The following is a 16175-nucleotide window of genomic DNA, read 5'->3' as shown; positions in this document are numbered from 1 at the left end:
GAAAAAGAGGGAGAGGAGGAGGCACAGAAGGAGAGGCAGATCCAGGACATTCTTGAGTTGGTTTGGGGGAGATTCAGGAGAACTGACACCCCCTCCTCTTCATCTGTACGCCAAGTCTCAGTGGAGAGAGAAGCACCATGGAGCTTTGGCCTCTGGTGCGGCTGCTGTTCTTGGGCATGCTGCTGAGGGCAGCTCAGGGACAGAGGGACGAACTCAGCTCCGAGGAGGAAAGAAAAGCTCTGATGCTGAAGGTGAGAAAGGCTCCATTTCCCTGGCACCCCCATCTCCTAAAACAGGGGCAAGCGAACTATACTTAGGCAACAAAGACAGTGGCCCTGGGGAAAAATAATTCAGAGGGGGCCTGCCATGCTGGAAGCAGCGTGTGAGTCTGGGATCTTGTGGTGCTTCTGGAATGGCCAGCCTGCCCTTGTACAAAATGCAAGTATGACCCAGAATCCACCAAACGTCACGGAAGGGATACCGGGAGTGCCCGTGACTTGCTCCCATTGACCCTCGGGTGGGTGGCAGTAGGTGGGAAACCTCCCCCAACAAACTAATCCAACAATAAACCGGGCAGCTCCTGCTTAAAAGAGCCCCTCATGTTTGCTTGGCAATGTCTTAAGAAGTGCTCGTAGTCACGTTGTGTAACAGACTAACCCAGCTGGCCAGTTGCCCTTCGCCACAAACCCTGGCAAAGCAGGCAGGCGTCTGTCTTCTCCAGCTTCCCTGGCTACAGCTACTTAAGCTCTCTCCCTTGCCAGGAGAACTTAGAGTGATGGTTCCTTTGCTTCCGCTCTCCAGATCTTCCTCTTGTCTCCACCAAGAGAACCAAGGAGGTGCTGGCTATAACTCTTTAACCTTCTCTATCCACTCCAAGATCTCTATGGATTCTTTCCAGCTCCTCCTGTTCTTATCCATCATACTCCCTCTCTACCCAACTAATCTTATCGTATCCTATCCACCACATGTTCTCCTCCCCATTTTTTCCTTTGGTCTGTTCAGCACTCCAAGCAACTGAGCCTGGCCACCATTTAAATTTCCCACAGTGCCCCAGAGGAAACTAGGTCAGGGCACTGCTGGAAATAAAAATGGTTGCTAGATCTCGACCACCAGATGCTGTTTGAAGTGGCGCTGCTGGTGTCCCTTGCCACTACCAATAAGCCTGCCAGGGTCTATTGACAGGGGAGGGGGCCCACCAGAGTGCACTTTGCCCCTTGAACCTGGAGCCAGCTGACTAAAAGTTATTCTTCAGCAAGGGGAATCCAGGAAGCCTCTGCACAATTCACCAGACCACAAGGACAGAGAAGGGAGTCATGCAAGAAGAGGGGAATGGGCCCTTGCTCAGTGGTAGAGCACCTGTCTTGCATGCAGAAGGTCCCAGGTTCAATCCCCGGCATTGCCAGGGAGGGCTAGGAGAGAATGCTGCCTGAAATTCTAGAGAGCCACTGCCGCCAGTCAATGTTGATAATACTAAGCTTAATGACCAATGGTCTGACTTAGTATGATGTAGCTTCCTATGTTGTTCCTAGGCTGAAGAAAGCCTGGGAGAAGTGAGGGAATTTTGGGCTGCGTACACACAATACGTTTAAAGCACATGACATCCCTCAAAGAACCCTGGGAACTGTAGTTGGTTAAGGGTGCTGGAAATTGTAGCTCTATGAGAGGTCAACAACAGTTCCTAGGATTCTTTGGGGGGAAGCAATGTGCTTTAAATATATGGTGTGCATGCAACTCTGGACTTGATGATCTTACTTCAGGGTGTCCTTAATGTGTAATGTTTACTCCAAAATGTGCTGACCCCCCCGATGCCATTGGGGAGCCCTTCTGTTAATTCTGCTGACTGGGCCCCTGGATTTTGCCCTAAAATCCAGCTCTGATGGTGCCACATAAGAATCTGATCTACAGGAGTTTTCTCTCTTCTCTGCTCAGACCCAGGGATGGGTTAATCTACAAGGGATAGGAATAAAGCAGTGCTGGACTTGCCATGGGGTAGAGCTAACTGGCCTGCTTCAGCGATATCATGAGGGGTGTGTGTGTTGGGGGGATAGACAGATGGAGCCACAGGTGTCTGAATGGTGCAGCAAGAGCTGATGAAATACTGGCTCTGCAGCAGTGTGGGTAGGTGGTGTTTAGGCTCTGCTAAAGGCAGCAAAATGTTTGGGGCTGGGAAAGGGATTAAAAGAAACAGAAGCCTTGTGCAGACACTCCGTGAATACATTTAGGATGGAGTGAGATCACACACGCCATGAGCCTCACTACCAGCCTCTCTGTAGGGTGGACATTTGGACATTGTCAAAAAAAGAGAGCAAAAGAGGAGAGATTTGCATAACATTTGCATATGCTGCTTGATGTGTATAGACACAAATCATTACTATAATCAAAGTAAAAATAACAGTCCATAGTAGGGAAAAGCACGACCAGATGACCTGTGTGTCTACTCAGTCTGCTGTCAGTGCTACCTGTGGATGAGCAATGTCAAGGCCCCTGCTGCTCTCCCTTATCTTAGGGTTCTTTATCTGGTATAGCACAGTGGGGAGGAGAGTCTGGCTGGGAGTCCAGAGTCTGTGAGTTCAAATCCCCGCTTGTGTCTCCTGGGTGTAAAGGACCAACTAAAGATCACCCTCACAGTGAGTGGCTCAGGGGTTACTTGTCCTGCCACCTGTGCAGCCGTGGGCAAGCTGCATAGTCCCAAGGAGCCCAGTTGCCCCCCAGCTGGCAGTTGCGGACAAAGAAGGGGCTGGCTTGTGCAGCTGTGGCAAGCTGAGCTGGCCTCTGTTGGGGAGAACTAGCCGGGAGGCAATGGTAAACCCCCTCTGAACACAGCTTACCATGAAAACCCTATTCATAGGGTTGCCATAAGTCGGGATGGACTTGAAGGCAGTCCATTTCCATTTTTTCATCCTTAAACTGGATTTGGACAAGAGAGCCCTTCAAACAGAGGACCCTTTCAAAAGAGGCTGTCCTCTGACAGCCTGTCAAATAGACATCTGTCCTCTTTAAAGTTGGACACGTGGCCACTCTAGTTGTGTAATGTTTAGAAACCTACTCATATTTTTTTTCTTCTAGAATCTGGGGCAGTTCCAACTTCCAATCCAAACATTTTACTTAACTCTCTCTGTCTCTCTCTCCCTCTCTCTCTAAGCTAGACCTGCTCAGACTGCCAGGAAAAATACTGGTAGATCTCTGCTGCATATACATGTTTCTACTAAAATAATTTGAACACAATCTTACTTTGCCCTGAACATTTTTCCTGAGTCTCTTATCTGAATAATCTTACACAGCTTGGATTGAGTCCTGTACTTCCCCTACCCTAGAGCTGTTGAACTCTGTCCACTCTTACCACACTGACTCTTTTTGCTTTTGCTAAGGAAATTTGGGTGTTTGACAGACCCTCGGAAATCCAGGACAGAATGATAGGAACTGGCTGACCTCGCCTGGGCGATGATGTCAAAAACACTAAGTGTTTGCATTCTTTTTCTTCTTAAAGGGATGTTTTGATCTGAGCGAGTCTTTGTCTTTTGTTTGATTGCCAGCTGACCAGACGCTATCAGTGCTGCGTTCTTGTGAATGAGGTCTGGAACAAGCCTGGATTTCTGAATCTTCTTTGACTATTAAAACATGGAACTCTTTTAGAACAGCAACCCAGTTTTGTGAGTTGGCTTAGGACCGATGGCCAAGTCAAAGAATGTGCATTTGTGTTCTTATTGTTTTCTGTTGTGTACATTTGTATAGATATGACCAGAGATTGTCAACGGTCTGAGATGCTGTGTGCCAGTGTGTGTGTTTACCTAAGAAAGTACGCTTTTACCCCGCATTGAGATCACTGAGACTTAAGACTTAGTAAAATAAGAAAAGATACTTTATTTAGTAGATAGTAGATAGAAAGCCATACCTAGTTCTAATTAACTAAATTGGAGGCGCAACACCCAGGTTTGGGACTTGCCCTCATGGCTCAGGAGATAGAGAGCAGAGACAAAGGTGTCTCCTCTCTCTCGGACAGTCCAAGAAGAGAAGAGAGGAAAGGGCAGAAGGAGGAGGGGCAGATAAGCTTCCCTAAGACATATCAGTCTGCGATGGAAGGAAGTCAGTCAGATCATCTCAGGTAAAGGTAGTCAAGCCTAGCCATCTGGAGGGCCCTAACTCTACCTGCCTTCTGGAACATAAACAAAAGAACAAAACAGGAGCTGCTCTTGCCCCACTTCCAACATTTTCTATGTCTGAATTCAATCTGTTTCTATTATTTCATTTCTTGATAAACATAACTGTTTAAACACCAAATATTCTGCTCAAGTAGTTCCTGAGGTTTTGCCCTAGGCCCCTTCTATACTTTAAATTCATGTTTTGTTTACACTACTGCATGTTTTAGGAAGATAGGACGCTGCCTTACTCTGAGTCTGTGGATACGCTTGCAGTTACACTGGTTTCAGTGCTTCTCTGCCTCTTTTGTGAATCTGGGTACACATGTCAGTCAATCTCTGACCCTTTTTACTCCAGAATCTAGGGTTTTTGATATCAGATGTATTTTCCCTTTATAATAATAAAGTGTAAAGTGTGTATATAAAATATATTTTAAATAATTTTTATTTATGATTACATTTACATTACACCTCTTCCCCAAGCAGCTCAAGATGGCATACAGACATGGTTCTCCCCCACCTGATTTTATCCTCACAACAACCCTGTGAGGTAGGTTAGGCTGTGAGATAGTGACTGGCCCAAGATTACCCAGTGAGCCTCGTGGCCAAGTGGGGATTTGAACCCTGGTCTCCCAGATCATAGTCCAACACTGTAACCACTACACTACACTGGTTCTCAACAGAAGTTCTTCAATAGACGTATTCATCTATTGAAAGGGATGTACAGCCCAAGTCTGATTTTTTTTTTTTAAAAAGAACCATAATAAAGATGATCAGGGACTCTGAAGCTGCTCACCAACTGTTAGTACCAGGACAGCAACAGACTAAGTATTTCCCAACCTTTGGGTCCCCAGATATTGTTGGACTACAGCTCCCATCAGCCGCAGCGATCATGGCCAATGGTCAGGAATGATGGGAATTGTAGTCCAGCAACATCTGGGGACCCGAAGATTGGGAAAGGCTAGACTAAAAGAAAACAGATTGCAGTTATGGTATGGCAAATGAATGTAAACAATACATTCACATACCCATCCTGGTGCCCACCTTGATGTTTTGGTTCCTCCCCCACCCCCCACTTTTAAGACCTGAACCTTCATGATGCAAAAAAAATAAAAAATTGCTGAAGTTCTGCTCACAGCTTATAACATAAACTGGATTTTTATATTAGATACTGGTGAAGTATATGGAGGTTTGTGTGCCCTTGTCTGTGCTGGCCAGTAGTCTCTCTAACCCAGGGATGGGGAACTAATTTCAGTCCTAGGGTGACATTTCCTTCTGGGCAAACATATGGGGGGGGTCACATTCCAGTGGTGGTGGTGGTGCGGAGGCAAAAGTGGATGGAGCATTGCCAGAGCAATAAATGTGAACTTTAGCTTTGGAGAATAGACTTGTTTCTTCACACTCACTTACCCCTCTCTGTCTTCCATCTGGGCAAACAAAGAAACATTCTCAGAGTTTGAGGACACATTCCAGCCAGACAAAAACACTCAAGGAGGGGGAGAATCAGGCAGGTACGGTGCCAGAGAGCGGCCAGGTTGGGCCCTGGCCGAGGGCCCCTGGGTCCCAAGGAGCCCCTGAAGGGTCCCTCCTTAGGGTGGGTGGGTAGCGCTCCCTTCCATGATCCATGGCAGCATCAGCTCCTGACCCTGCCGCAGATCACAAGAGGGAGCTCCGCGCCACTCGCCTGCATGCCCCACCTACCTCTCCCTTGATGTAAATGCTGGTTGCACTGCAGGTGCAAGCCTGCCATCAACCAAGATGACAGCGGAGGCATCAACCTCTTAGGGAAACCTCAGCTGCCATCTTGGTTGATGGCAGGCTTGTGCCCGCAGTGCAACCAGCATTCTCCAAGGGAAAGGTAAGTAATTGGGGCATGCGTGTGTGCCAGCCTTGGAATCAGGACTGGCAAGGGTTTTGGCTGGGGAGGGCATATGGCCTGGGAAGAGTCCCAAGGGCAAGGCAAAGAGCTCCCTGGGCCTGAAGTTCCCCATCCTTGCCCCAACCCTTCTCTGTGATTTCCCCTTTTCCTAGCATCTGCAAGAGGTTCTGGAGCTATCAGAGGTGTCCGAAGAGGAGGCTGCACAGGAGGTCACCCTGACAGAGGTAGAGGACCGAGATGGCAAGGAGATCTTGGATGAAAATGTGGAGGAGGAAGGGCATGAGGAACAGCCTGCCCATCCCACTCTGTTGACCTCAACTACAGCATCCCCAGCTCAGCAGGAGGAGGAGGATGGCTTCACCTATGTGTGTGAGTAGTGTGGAACAGTCAGGTCGCTTCTCTTTTAAAGGACAACCTTCACCTTGAAGGGTGATTTCCCCACCCCAGGTAACATAAGGGAACCCTCTCCTAGCTGGCTTTAAAGGGGGATTAGGTAAATGAATGGAGGACAGATCTAGCGATAGCTTCGAGCCATGATGCAGCCTCTAGGTTCAGGAGCCTCCAGGGTAGATCTGTCAATAGCTACTAGGCCTGATGGAGCCTCTGATGTTCAGGCTGTGAGTGTTTTTGCTTATGTAGTAAAAAAGAAAAGAAAAAGGGTACCACTTGCATACATGGAGGAAGTTATCAGCCAACTCAGGGGATACTCAGTTTGCAGAAGTAAAAAAAAAAAAAAAGTGAAAAATCCCTAAGGAGAGGGAAGGGAGGGACCCAAAAATGGTCCAATGAGGAATGTGTGGCCACAGAATGCTAACTGGCTATTGGGTGGGGGAACAGAAAAGGAGTGGTGAAAAGGGGCATGGGAGGCTGCCTTCTCCTGAATCAGACCATTGGTCCATCTAGCTCAAACTTGCCCACACTGACTGGCAGTGGCTCTCCAGGATTTCAGCAGTCTCTCTCAGCTCTTTCTAGAGATTTCAGGGATTGAATGTGGGACCTTCTGCATGCCAAGCATGTGCTCTGCCACTGAGTCTGGGCAGCACTGTGGGTGAAGCAGCAGTTGATGAACGGTAGCGCCCATCGAGTCCCAGCTTTTAGGAACATAGGAAAATGCCTGATACTGGCTCAGAGGCCACCGAGTGGTCCATCTAGCTGAGTAGTGTCTACGCTGACTGGCAGTAACCATCTGGGTTTCAGACAGGAGAATTTCCCACCCTCCTGGCGGTTCTGAGGACTGAACCTGGGACTTTCTACATGTGAAGCATGTGCTCTGCCACTGAGCTAGGGCCCTTCCTCCAAATAGAGGAGAGTGTCTGGAATCATGAACAGCAGCACCCCACGCTGCAACATTTTGTTGCAGGTCCCTCTGGTGCCACCGAATACCAGTTGCTGGGGGGAGGGCAAGAGTGAGGGAGGACTGTTGCCTTCATACCTTGCTTGTGGGCTTCTCAGACGCACCGTGATGGACCTTTGGTCTCATCCAGCAGGGCTCTTCTTACTTTTTTACATTCTCTAGAGTCTCCAGGTGGAGAACCTTTTTCCACCTCAGGGCCACATTCCCTTGAGGGAAACCTTCTGGGGGCCGCATGTTAGGAGTGGGTTTGGCCAAAGGCAAAAGTGGGTGGAGTAATGGATGTGAGTCTTCTTAGCTTTGTATGGCAGGCTATATTTCAACCATGCAAATATCAGAGCTTTCTATACATACACCTCGGCATCCTCCATCCAGGCAAGCATGAAGCATTGCCACAGTTAAGCACTCAAGGAGGGGGTGGAGGCACAAGGCCAGTGAAGGGTACAGCCTAGGGAGAGGTTGTGGCCTAGGAACAGTCCCAAGAGGCAGCTACAGAGGCCCATAGGCCTGCACTAGCTCCCTGGGTCTGAGGTTCCTCATTCCTGGTCTATACTCTACACCAGGGAGGGGGAACCAGGGGCCTTCCAGATGTTGATGGACTTCAGCTCTCATCAGCCCCAGCCAGTGTGGCCAATGGCAGGGATGATGGGAGTTGTAGTCCAACAACATCTGGAGAGCCACGGGCTCCCCATCTCTGCTCCAGAGCTTTGCAGCTTCCTGCAAAACAGGGTTTTGAATAGGACTGTTAGTTTGTTTGTTTGGAAGCCCTATAGACTCATTGGGTTTATTCCAGAGAGGCCAAGGTTTGAATCCCAGCTCAGCCATGAGCTCATTTGAAAACTGCAACTGTGTCCTCCCTCAGCAGTAGTTCTGAGCAGCTAAACATACCCTGTTTCTCGAGCCTTCCCTCACATATCGTCCCATGCTCCCAAATGATAAATCTTCTGCGCTTCTCTGAAGCCTCCGCTTTCTGTTTCCTCCCGTGTCCTCAGGCACAGAAGCCAATTACATCTAACCCAAATCAATTCCTAGCATAAATCCTGATTTCTTGGGTCTTGGCTGGAAGCAACAGTAAGCCTACCCATCAATGACTTCCTTTCACTTGATAAAAACCTCCGCTTTTGGCTGAAGAAAAAAAAATCATGCTACCACTTTACTGCGCTGCCAGAAATGACCCAACCTCTCTAGAATTCTAATATTCACAATGGTAATAAAGTGTAGGTACCTCAGTAAGAGCAAGCTGTCCAACCAGAAAGCATCCTGGTAGATCCAATCTTAAAAGAAAGTGCTAAGAATGCCTTTTTATGTATTTATTTATTTATTTAAAGTATTTTTATCCAGCTAAAAAGGACTCCCAGAACCTCTAACATAAGATTCATTAAAACAAGACAGCCTCTGCTCACAGGTTTGCAATGTAAGAGACATGACACAAAAGGAAAACAGGGATGAGGAGGAGAGAGGAAAACAAGCAATCTCAGTTTTTAACTGGTCTTATGATGACCAGTTGGGATGGAAATAACTCAGGGAGAGGAGGATCCAAAGGGAGCCTGTTTCTCAGCTGAGCCAATGAGATGGTGCTGCTTCCCACTCCTCTTGCTGTAGCCAGATGGATTGACAGCTGAAGGAAAGAGAAGACAAATGGAGATGGGATCTCAGTAGAGCTGATGGCATGGGCTGATCAGAATTGCCCTGTTGGATCAGGCCAAAGATGCCTCTGACATTTAACAAGAATGGCACAGAAGTGATAACTCCCCCCCTTTTCCCTGGTAATTAGAAGTATACTGTCTAGGAAGATGGACAGTTTGTCCATTCAGCCCAATATAGTCTTCTCTGACAGGCAGCAGCTCTCCAGGGTCTCAGGCAGAGGTCTTGCCCATCTCCTGTTACATGAGATCTTTTTAACTGGCTACAGAATGTTACGGATATCCCTGATTTCAGACACCACCGATTGAAAGTGCCTACAGTTCTGGGACTAGACACTTCTGTAGACAGAGTTACACTTTATGTGTAAACAAAGGCCAGAAGACTTTCTTACAGGGCAGAACACCTTCACGAGAGGAAGTTTGGAGCGGAGAAGCAGTGGTGGGGAGAGGGTTAATCCCTTCCCCCCCCTTCACTGCAACTCCGCTCCCATTCTTCCACATGAGGGGCTTCCAAACCCTTACAAATGTGTTTGCAGTGGGATAGGGTGAGAGAAACGGCTGGAAGAAGTTGCAGGGAGAAAGCAGTCAGGGGAGAAAGGGTTAATCACACTCACACTTACCTACCCCAAAGCACCTCCCTTCCCCATTGCTGAAGCTTTTCCCTAGAGGAAACAAATGCCATCAAAGTTTTTGTTACACAAGTTCACGTGAAATTCAGAATGACAGCTCTCCTTCTGTAAATTTGAGAGTAACAGGTTTCCTCCCCATCATAAATAATTGACTATTGGAACATCCTCTGAAGCACAGCATTATGCATACTCCTTTAGGGCCAAAGTACCCATGATGGAACGCCATGTGTAACTTTGCCCCAGCATTTTTTAAAATGAAAAGTACACAGGGAAGGCTGGAATCTTGAGCAAAAGGCGTGTGTGCGCACCTGTGTGTATTTGTATGGGAGTGAAGAGGGGGAAAGAGGCTTCCAAACTATTTCCTCTCATGCCATGCTTCTGCTCAAAATTGCCTTCCCCAGTTGCTTCTTTTATATGCAAAAATATGGGGAGAAAAGCACAGGAGGGATTCTGAATTTTAAAAAATGACTGGAGAGGTAAGGGTTAAACTCCTCCTCCTCCTCCTCCTCCTCCTCCTCCTCCTCTCCTCCTCCTCCACTACTCGTCTTCTGCTCAAGATTCCAGCCTCCCTCAGCGCTTTTCCTTTATAATACATACACAGAAAACACCATCAGCAGGATAAAATTATACACCACAGCCTGTCATGTTTAGTTTGGCATGTATTCTTCAAAAGGATTCTGGGATAGCCCAATCCTGGAGGGGAACTCCCCTCCCAACTACCTAGCACTGAAGTCCACAGACATTTGATGCAGTCTCCTAGGAATTTCCCATCCCTGGGAACATAACATATTTCTCAGCATTAAATGAGCATTAGAGGAGAAACTTCCCACAACCCACACACGCACTAAATGACATCGCTTGTGAATTGCAGCTGTGAAGGTCATACAGATTTAGTGGTTGAAATGAATGTTATCATAGGAGCAAAATGATCAAAGCAAGGGTATTGTGAATGATCACAGGTCTTTTAAAAATAAAATCCTAAAAGTGCATCTTCATTTTTGTTTGCACTTCAGTAACACTTGACTGAAGCCAAGTTAGTATGAATTAAGCAGGTTTTTTTCAACCGGTAGGTAATCCAGGATGGGTGTTTTTTTAAAAAAAAAAATACAGTGGTAGCTGAAGGTGAATTTAAGGATTATATCATCCTCTTTAGAGTTCTGAAAACACTTCACAAATATTATCTCAATAATCCTTACAACAACCCTGTAAGGTAGACTAGCGTTGTTATCCCTCTGTTGCTACAGATAGGAGACTGAGTGACCGGGTAGCAGTGGGCAAGGAATCATTTACGGTATTTGTTTAGAGGTTTTTTTATTACACATTTTGCTTTAATTCAAGCTGTGATTTAGGGGAGGAGAAGGTAAGGGGAAATCCATAAGTCCCACAAGGGTGGCCTTGTGTCCTGCTTTACAGAGGAGAGTCTTCTGTTTAAAAGGTTGTCAGAGGACAGTCCTCTATTTGAACAGCTGTCTGGTCTGAGTGTGATATAAAGATAAAAACCCTAAGGGGAGAGGAAGGGCCTTGAGGTTGCCTATCAACAGTTAGGCACCCAGACAACAGACTAAATAGGCCCACACTCAGATGATCACTGTCTTCCCCATTATGATGGGATATATTCTATTTCTCTTTCAAACATAAGGTTGTATTCAATTAAGTCCTACTCAGAGCAAACCCACTGAAATTAATAAACCTAAGTTAGTGATGTCTATTAAGTTCCATGGGTCAACTCTGAGTAGGACTAGTATTGAATAACACCCATAGTAATTATTTCTAAATTTGCACTTATCCAACTTAGGGTTGCCAGGTTCTTGGCCTGAGACTGATCCTGTATCTTTAGGAGAAGAGAAAGGCAGCCAAGTGCAGGTGTTCTTGCAACAATGTAATGGGAAAAACCACAAGGTGGAATTCTCCCTTCCCCATGCACAACTTTTAAAGATACAGAAGACCTCTTGGATGCCAGGCCTGGCAACCAAGATCCAACTACACATATAAATTAGCATGTGCACATTTTATACAAACCTGTATCCTAGGTGTGGGAAACCTTTCGCCCTCCAGACGTTGCTGCACAACAACTGCCATCATTCTTAGCCATTGGCCACACTTGCTCTGGTTGATAGGAGCTGAAGTTCAGCAACATCAGGAGTGCCAAAGGTTCCCCACTCCTGCAAAGTGCATCTTTTTTTGTCCTCTTTTTTGGCAATGCACAAGTAGCTACCCCAACCTGCCTCTCACTAGTTTTAGCCAAAGCAATTTTAGCTTTCTGAAAAGAATAGCTTTTTAAAGGGGCCATCACAAGGTAAGGAGGCTGCCCCCCCCTGCTGCCCCCCTGTAATCTGAGCACAGATTCATGCGCATACTTCAGCAGTATAGTAGAATATATGACCCTGGATTAATGGCCTAGGTGCATATGAAAGGCTTAAGAAACAGACCAGGATGTGGCATTTACTCCATAGATTTTAGTATTTTCCCTAATTTTCTTTACTTTTAAGTTTATACCTGCCTTCTGGCACAACCAATTGCTGCCCAGGCAACTGAACTTCAGTCTGAAATAAAACTGTGTGATCTTCCCGGTTTGGCTTTACATATTTGATGGGGAAAAATGTGCTGCTGTGGGGGAAAGATTTGAAGCATCTACTGTAGCTCTTCCCATTCTGTCCGCCTACATTAGGGCCACACTATGCTTGACGTTTTAAATGTGTCTTTGCATCTAATGTGCAGGTTTTTAAAAATGCAAATTACATCAGCTTGGGGTGGGGTGGAGGCCTTGATAATTAACAGGATCAGAGTAGGCTTCAAGAGAGAATTTAACACTTTCCTCCCCTGCTGCCAATCCTGAGGAAAATCCTTCTTCTGAAGTAGTGTTTGCTTTTGTGTGTGTAGGGGGAGAGGTATCCCCTGCTGGCACCAATGGGGAAATGCCCTTCCAATGCAGACACTAGTTCCAGCGGAGGAATTTTCCTAAGATCTGCAGCAGAGAAGAAATAGGTTAAATTTCCTTTCTGTGCCTGTTCTGATCTCCTTTCCCCTTGTTGCAATTTGCATTTTTTTTAAAAAAAATCTGTATATTAAATGCAAAGGCATATCTTATGGTATGTCTCTCACACACATAAAACACCCCCCCTTTCTGCCAGTGGTGTTGGCTGTGGTTGATTATTCCTTTCTTCCAATTCAACCACGTGTACACAGTGCCCATCCAAGGCCAGACCCCCGTAGTTGACCACAGCCACCTAGATCTCTCCACAAGTCCTGGATCACCCACAGGCTACCTTCTGTTATCTGTCGGTTGCACAGAGAGGCTTGTACACACACACAGAGAGATGGGCACCAAAAGAGGTAGATATATTCCCATGCCCCTAATAACCCAGTCCTTTGAATTTATCATCACCAGCCTGCTCATTCCATTCCTTAGCTAAGCTGAGCTACCAGTATTTATAATTTGACCACAGCAAGAATGATGGCCCCATAATATGATAATTTGCTGTTTGTGTCAGGAACAGACAGTAGATAATTTTCTTTTAAAGAAACCCAACACGGGCAGTAAAGTCAGACTCAGTCTCAGTAGGAAGGTGTTGTCAGATAATTTACGCAGCAGCAGACTCTATATCAGGGGCAGGGAACCTCTGACTGTGCAGATGGTGTTGGATTCCAACACCCATCAGCCCCAGACAGTACAGCCAATCATCAGGGGTAATGAAAGTTGTAGTCCAGCAACATCTGGAGGTCTACAAGTTCCCTATCTTTTCTCTGTATTGGGGCTGGGAAACCTGTGGCCCTCCAGATGTTGCTGGACTACAACTGCCATTCCCCCTGGCTATGCGAGCTGCAGCTGATGGGAGGTGGAGTCCAACAATATCGGAGGGCCACAGGTTCCCTCTCCCTGCTCTGTATAGTCATGTTCCTCAACAGGAGACCTGTCAAACTTCTTCAACCAACTAGAGCAGGCATCAGGTTTCAGGATACCCTTGGCAAAGCGCCTGAGGGCCCCCTCCTATGTCAGTGGGCTTACCTGGTAGTGGTGGCAGCAGTGGACATTGGATAACGATGGCGGCAGCAGCAGCTCTCCAGTGCCCCTAATGTAGTATTGCTCCATAGCATTGTGGGAAATACAAATGGCGGCTCATGGACTCAACTACCTAATGCCAGGGGCCCAAGGAAGCTATCTGTAATAGTGGGCCCTGCTGTTGGCCATGTGCCTTGCTTTAAAGAGGAAATGGAAATGGACTGCCTGCAAGTTGATTCCGACTTATGGCAACCCTACAAATAGGTAAGCGGTATTCAGAGGTGGTTTTACCATGTGGTGTAGTGGTTAAGGTGTTGGACTACAACCTGGGAGACCAGGGTTCAAATCCCCACATAGCCATGAAGCTCACTGGGTGACCTTAGGCCAGACACTGCCTCTCAGCCTCAGAGGAAGACTTTACAGAGGACAATCCTCTATTTGTGGGCCTGTCAGAGGACAATCCTCTAATTGATGGAGTCCTCTATTTGAAGGGCTGCCCAGTCCATGTCTGGTTTAAAGAGAAAAAAACACAAGAAGGGAGATCAAGGCTGTGTACACACCCTACATTTAAAGCTCTCCCCCTCCCAAATCCTGGGAACTGTAGTTTGTTAAGGGTGCTGGGAATTGTAGCTCTGTGAGGGGTAAACCACAGTTCCCAGGATTCTTTTTTGGGGGGGGGAAATGTGCTTGTGCATTAAATGTATGATGTGTATGCAGAGCCTTGAAGTTGCTTATCAACAGCAGATGCAGCAAGCACACAGGTTATCTGGTTAGAGTCTTCCCCACTATGGTGAGCCTTCCTTAAGACAAGGGTGAGGCTTGGTTACTGCTGGGAGACAGCCAGACAATGGACGCTAATGGGCAATTTGGTTGCTCTTTGTCTAAAGCTGTCTTGGAAAGTACCTTGAGCCGCACACACCTCCAGGGTGATAAAAGAGCCTCAAACTGCATTACCTCCTCCATAAGAGTGTGCGCAAGGAGAACAGTAAAGAGACTGTATTGGATTTTCACTTTGCTAAGAGTCAATTTGGATTTCAGGGAACTGGTTGCTGGGTTGCTATGAATATGGCTTTCCTTAGTTGTGCAGTGTGATCAGCCCTGAATTTGCCGTGCAGTTTCACTGTGCTGTTTGTGGGTCTACCAACATCACTCCTGCTTCACTTTCTTCCCTGACTAGGAGACCCAAATGTGTGGCTGCGGTGAGGAAGAAAGCAAGCTCCATGTTGGGGATCATTAGGAAAGGGATTGACAATAAAGCTGCCCATACCATAATGCCGGTATACAAATTGATTTTGCAGCCACGCTTGGAATAATGTGTCTAGTCCTGGGTGTTGCACCTCAGAAAGAAACGTGTAGAGCTGGAGAAGGTGCAGAAAAAGGAATGTCAAGGGGCTAAGATGTCAAGGGATTGGAGCAGCTCCTCTGTCAGGAAAGGCTACAGCAGGTGGGGCTTTGTAGCCTGGACAAAAGGTCAGCATGTGGGGGACACGAAGGAGTGTATGAAATCATGTGTGGTGTGGAGCAAGTGGATTGGGAGAAGTTTTTGTCTTATAGTTATAGAAGTGGGGTCATTTAATGAAGCTGAAATGTTGGGAGATTCGGGACAGAAGAAAAGGAGGTACTTCAAAACATGGTGCATAGTTAAAACGCTGTAATTCACTCCGACAAGATGTAGCGATGGCCACCAACCTGAATGGCTTTTAAAAAGGATAAGAAAAATTCATGGCGGATAAGGCTATTCATGGAGGATCAATGGCTAGTAGCCATGATGGCTATATGCTGCTTCCAGAATCAGAGGCAATGTGCCTCTAAATACAGTTTGCTGGGGATTAACCATGTGAGAGGGCTGTTGCTCTTGTGCCCCACTTGTGGGCTTCCCATAGGCATCTGGTTGACCACTGTGTGAACAGAATGCTGGACCATATAGGCCAGGATTGGGGAACCTGTGGCCCTCTAGATGTTGCTGGACTCCAGCTCCCAACAGCCCCTGCCAGCGTGGCCAATAGTCAAGGATGGTGGAGGTTGTAATCCAGTAACATCTAGAGGGCCACAGGTTCCGCACTCCTGGCCTATATGGTCTAGCATTCTGTTCTCACAGTGGTCAACCAGATGCCTACAGGCAGCCCACAAGTGGGACACAAGCGCTCACAGGCGGGACAGGCCTTTGCTCTGATCCAGCAAGTCTCGTCGTATGTTCTTATGAGAGCTCTCCAGATCCGTAAAAGTTGTCAATGCTTCTTCTCTTTCTCTCTCCCTCCTGTTGCGTAAGCAGTCTCACGCCTGAACAGCCTGGATGCAGCTGTCCACCGCCTCAATGTACAGTTCTACCACATGGACGTGCGGGTGTCTCAGTTCTCTCAAGGCCTGGCTGAACTGAAGGGGAGCCTGGCTGAGGCTCATGAGTCACTCGCCTCCTTGAAAGAAGTTGCCACGCGCAACCAGAAAGACCTCGGACGAATTGATGGTGAGGATCCGGACGGTGGATGGAATTGGCCTTGTATTTTTATTTCCTGGGGGACAATGCATGTTTGGAGCTA

General features: G+C 47.1%; 1 protein-coding gene across 1 annotated transcript in view; it reads left to right on the top strand.

Annotated features, from left to right (window-relative positions):
- CLEC11A (C-type lectin domain containing 11A) overlaps positions 1-16175 on the top strand; it is a 22196-nt gene continuing 6021 nt past the window's right edge. The window contains exons 1-3 of the mRNA XM_061589501.1: positions 1-251; positions 6168-6384; positions 15911-16102. Coding sequence (XP_061445485.1) covers positions 138-251; positions 6168-6384; positions 15911-16102 — 523 coding nt within the window. The 5' untranslated portion in view covers positions 1-137. The remainder of the gene's footprint in view (positions 252-6167; positions 6385-15910; positions 16103-16175) is intronic.

Source organism: Rhineura floridana, chromosome 11 (assembly GCF_030035675.1).
Source record: "Rhineura floridana isolate rRhiFlo1 chromosome 11, rRhiFlo1.hap2, whole genome shotgun sequence".
NCBI classification, from domain to species: domain Eukaryota; kingdom Metazoa; phylum Chordata; class Lepidosauria; order Squamata; family Rhineuridae; genus Rhineura; species Rhineura floridana.
The sequence above is the reverse complement of the archived record's forward strand: the minus strand, read 5'-3'. Positions and strand labels throughout refer to the sequence as shown.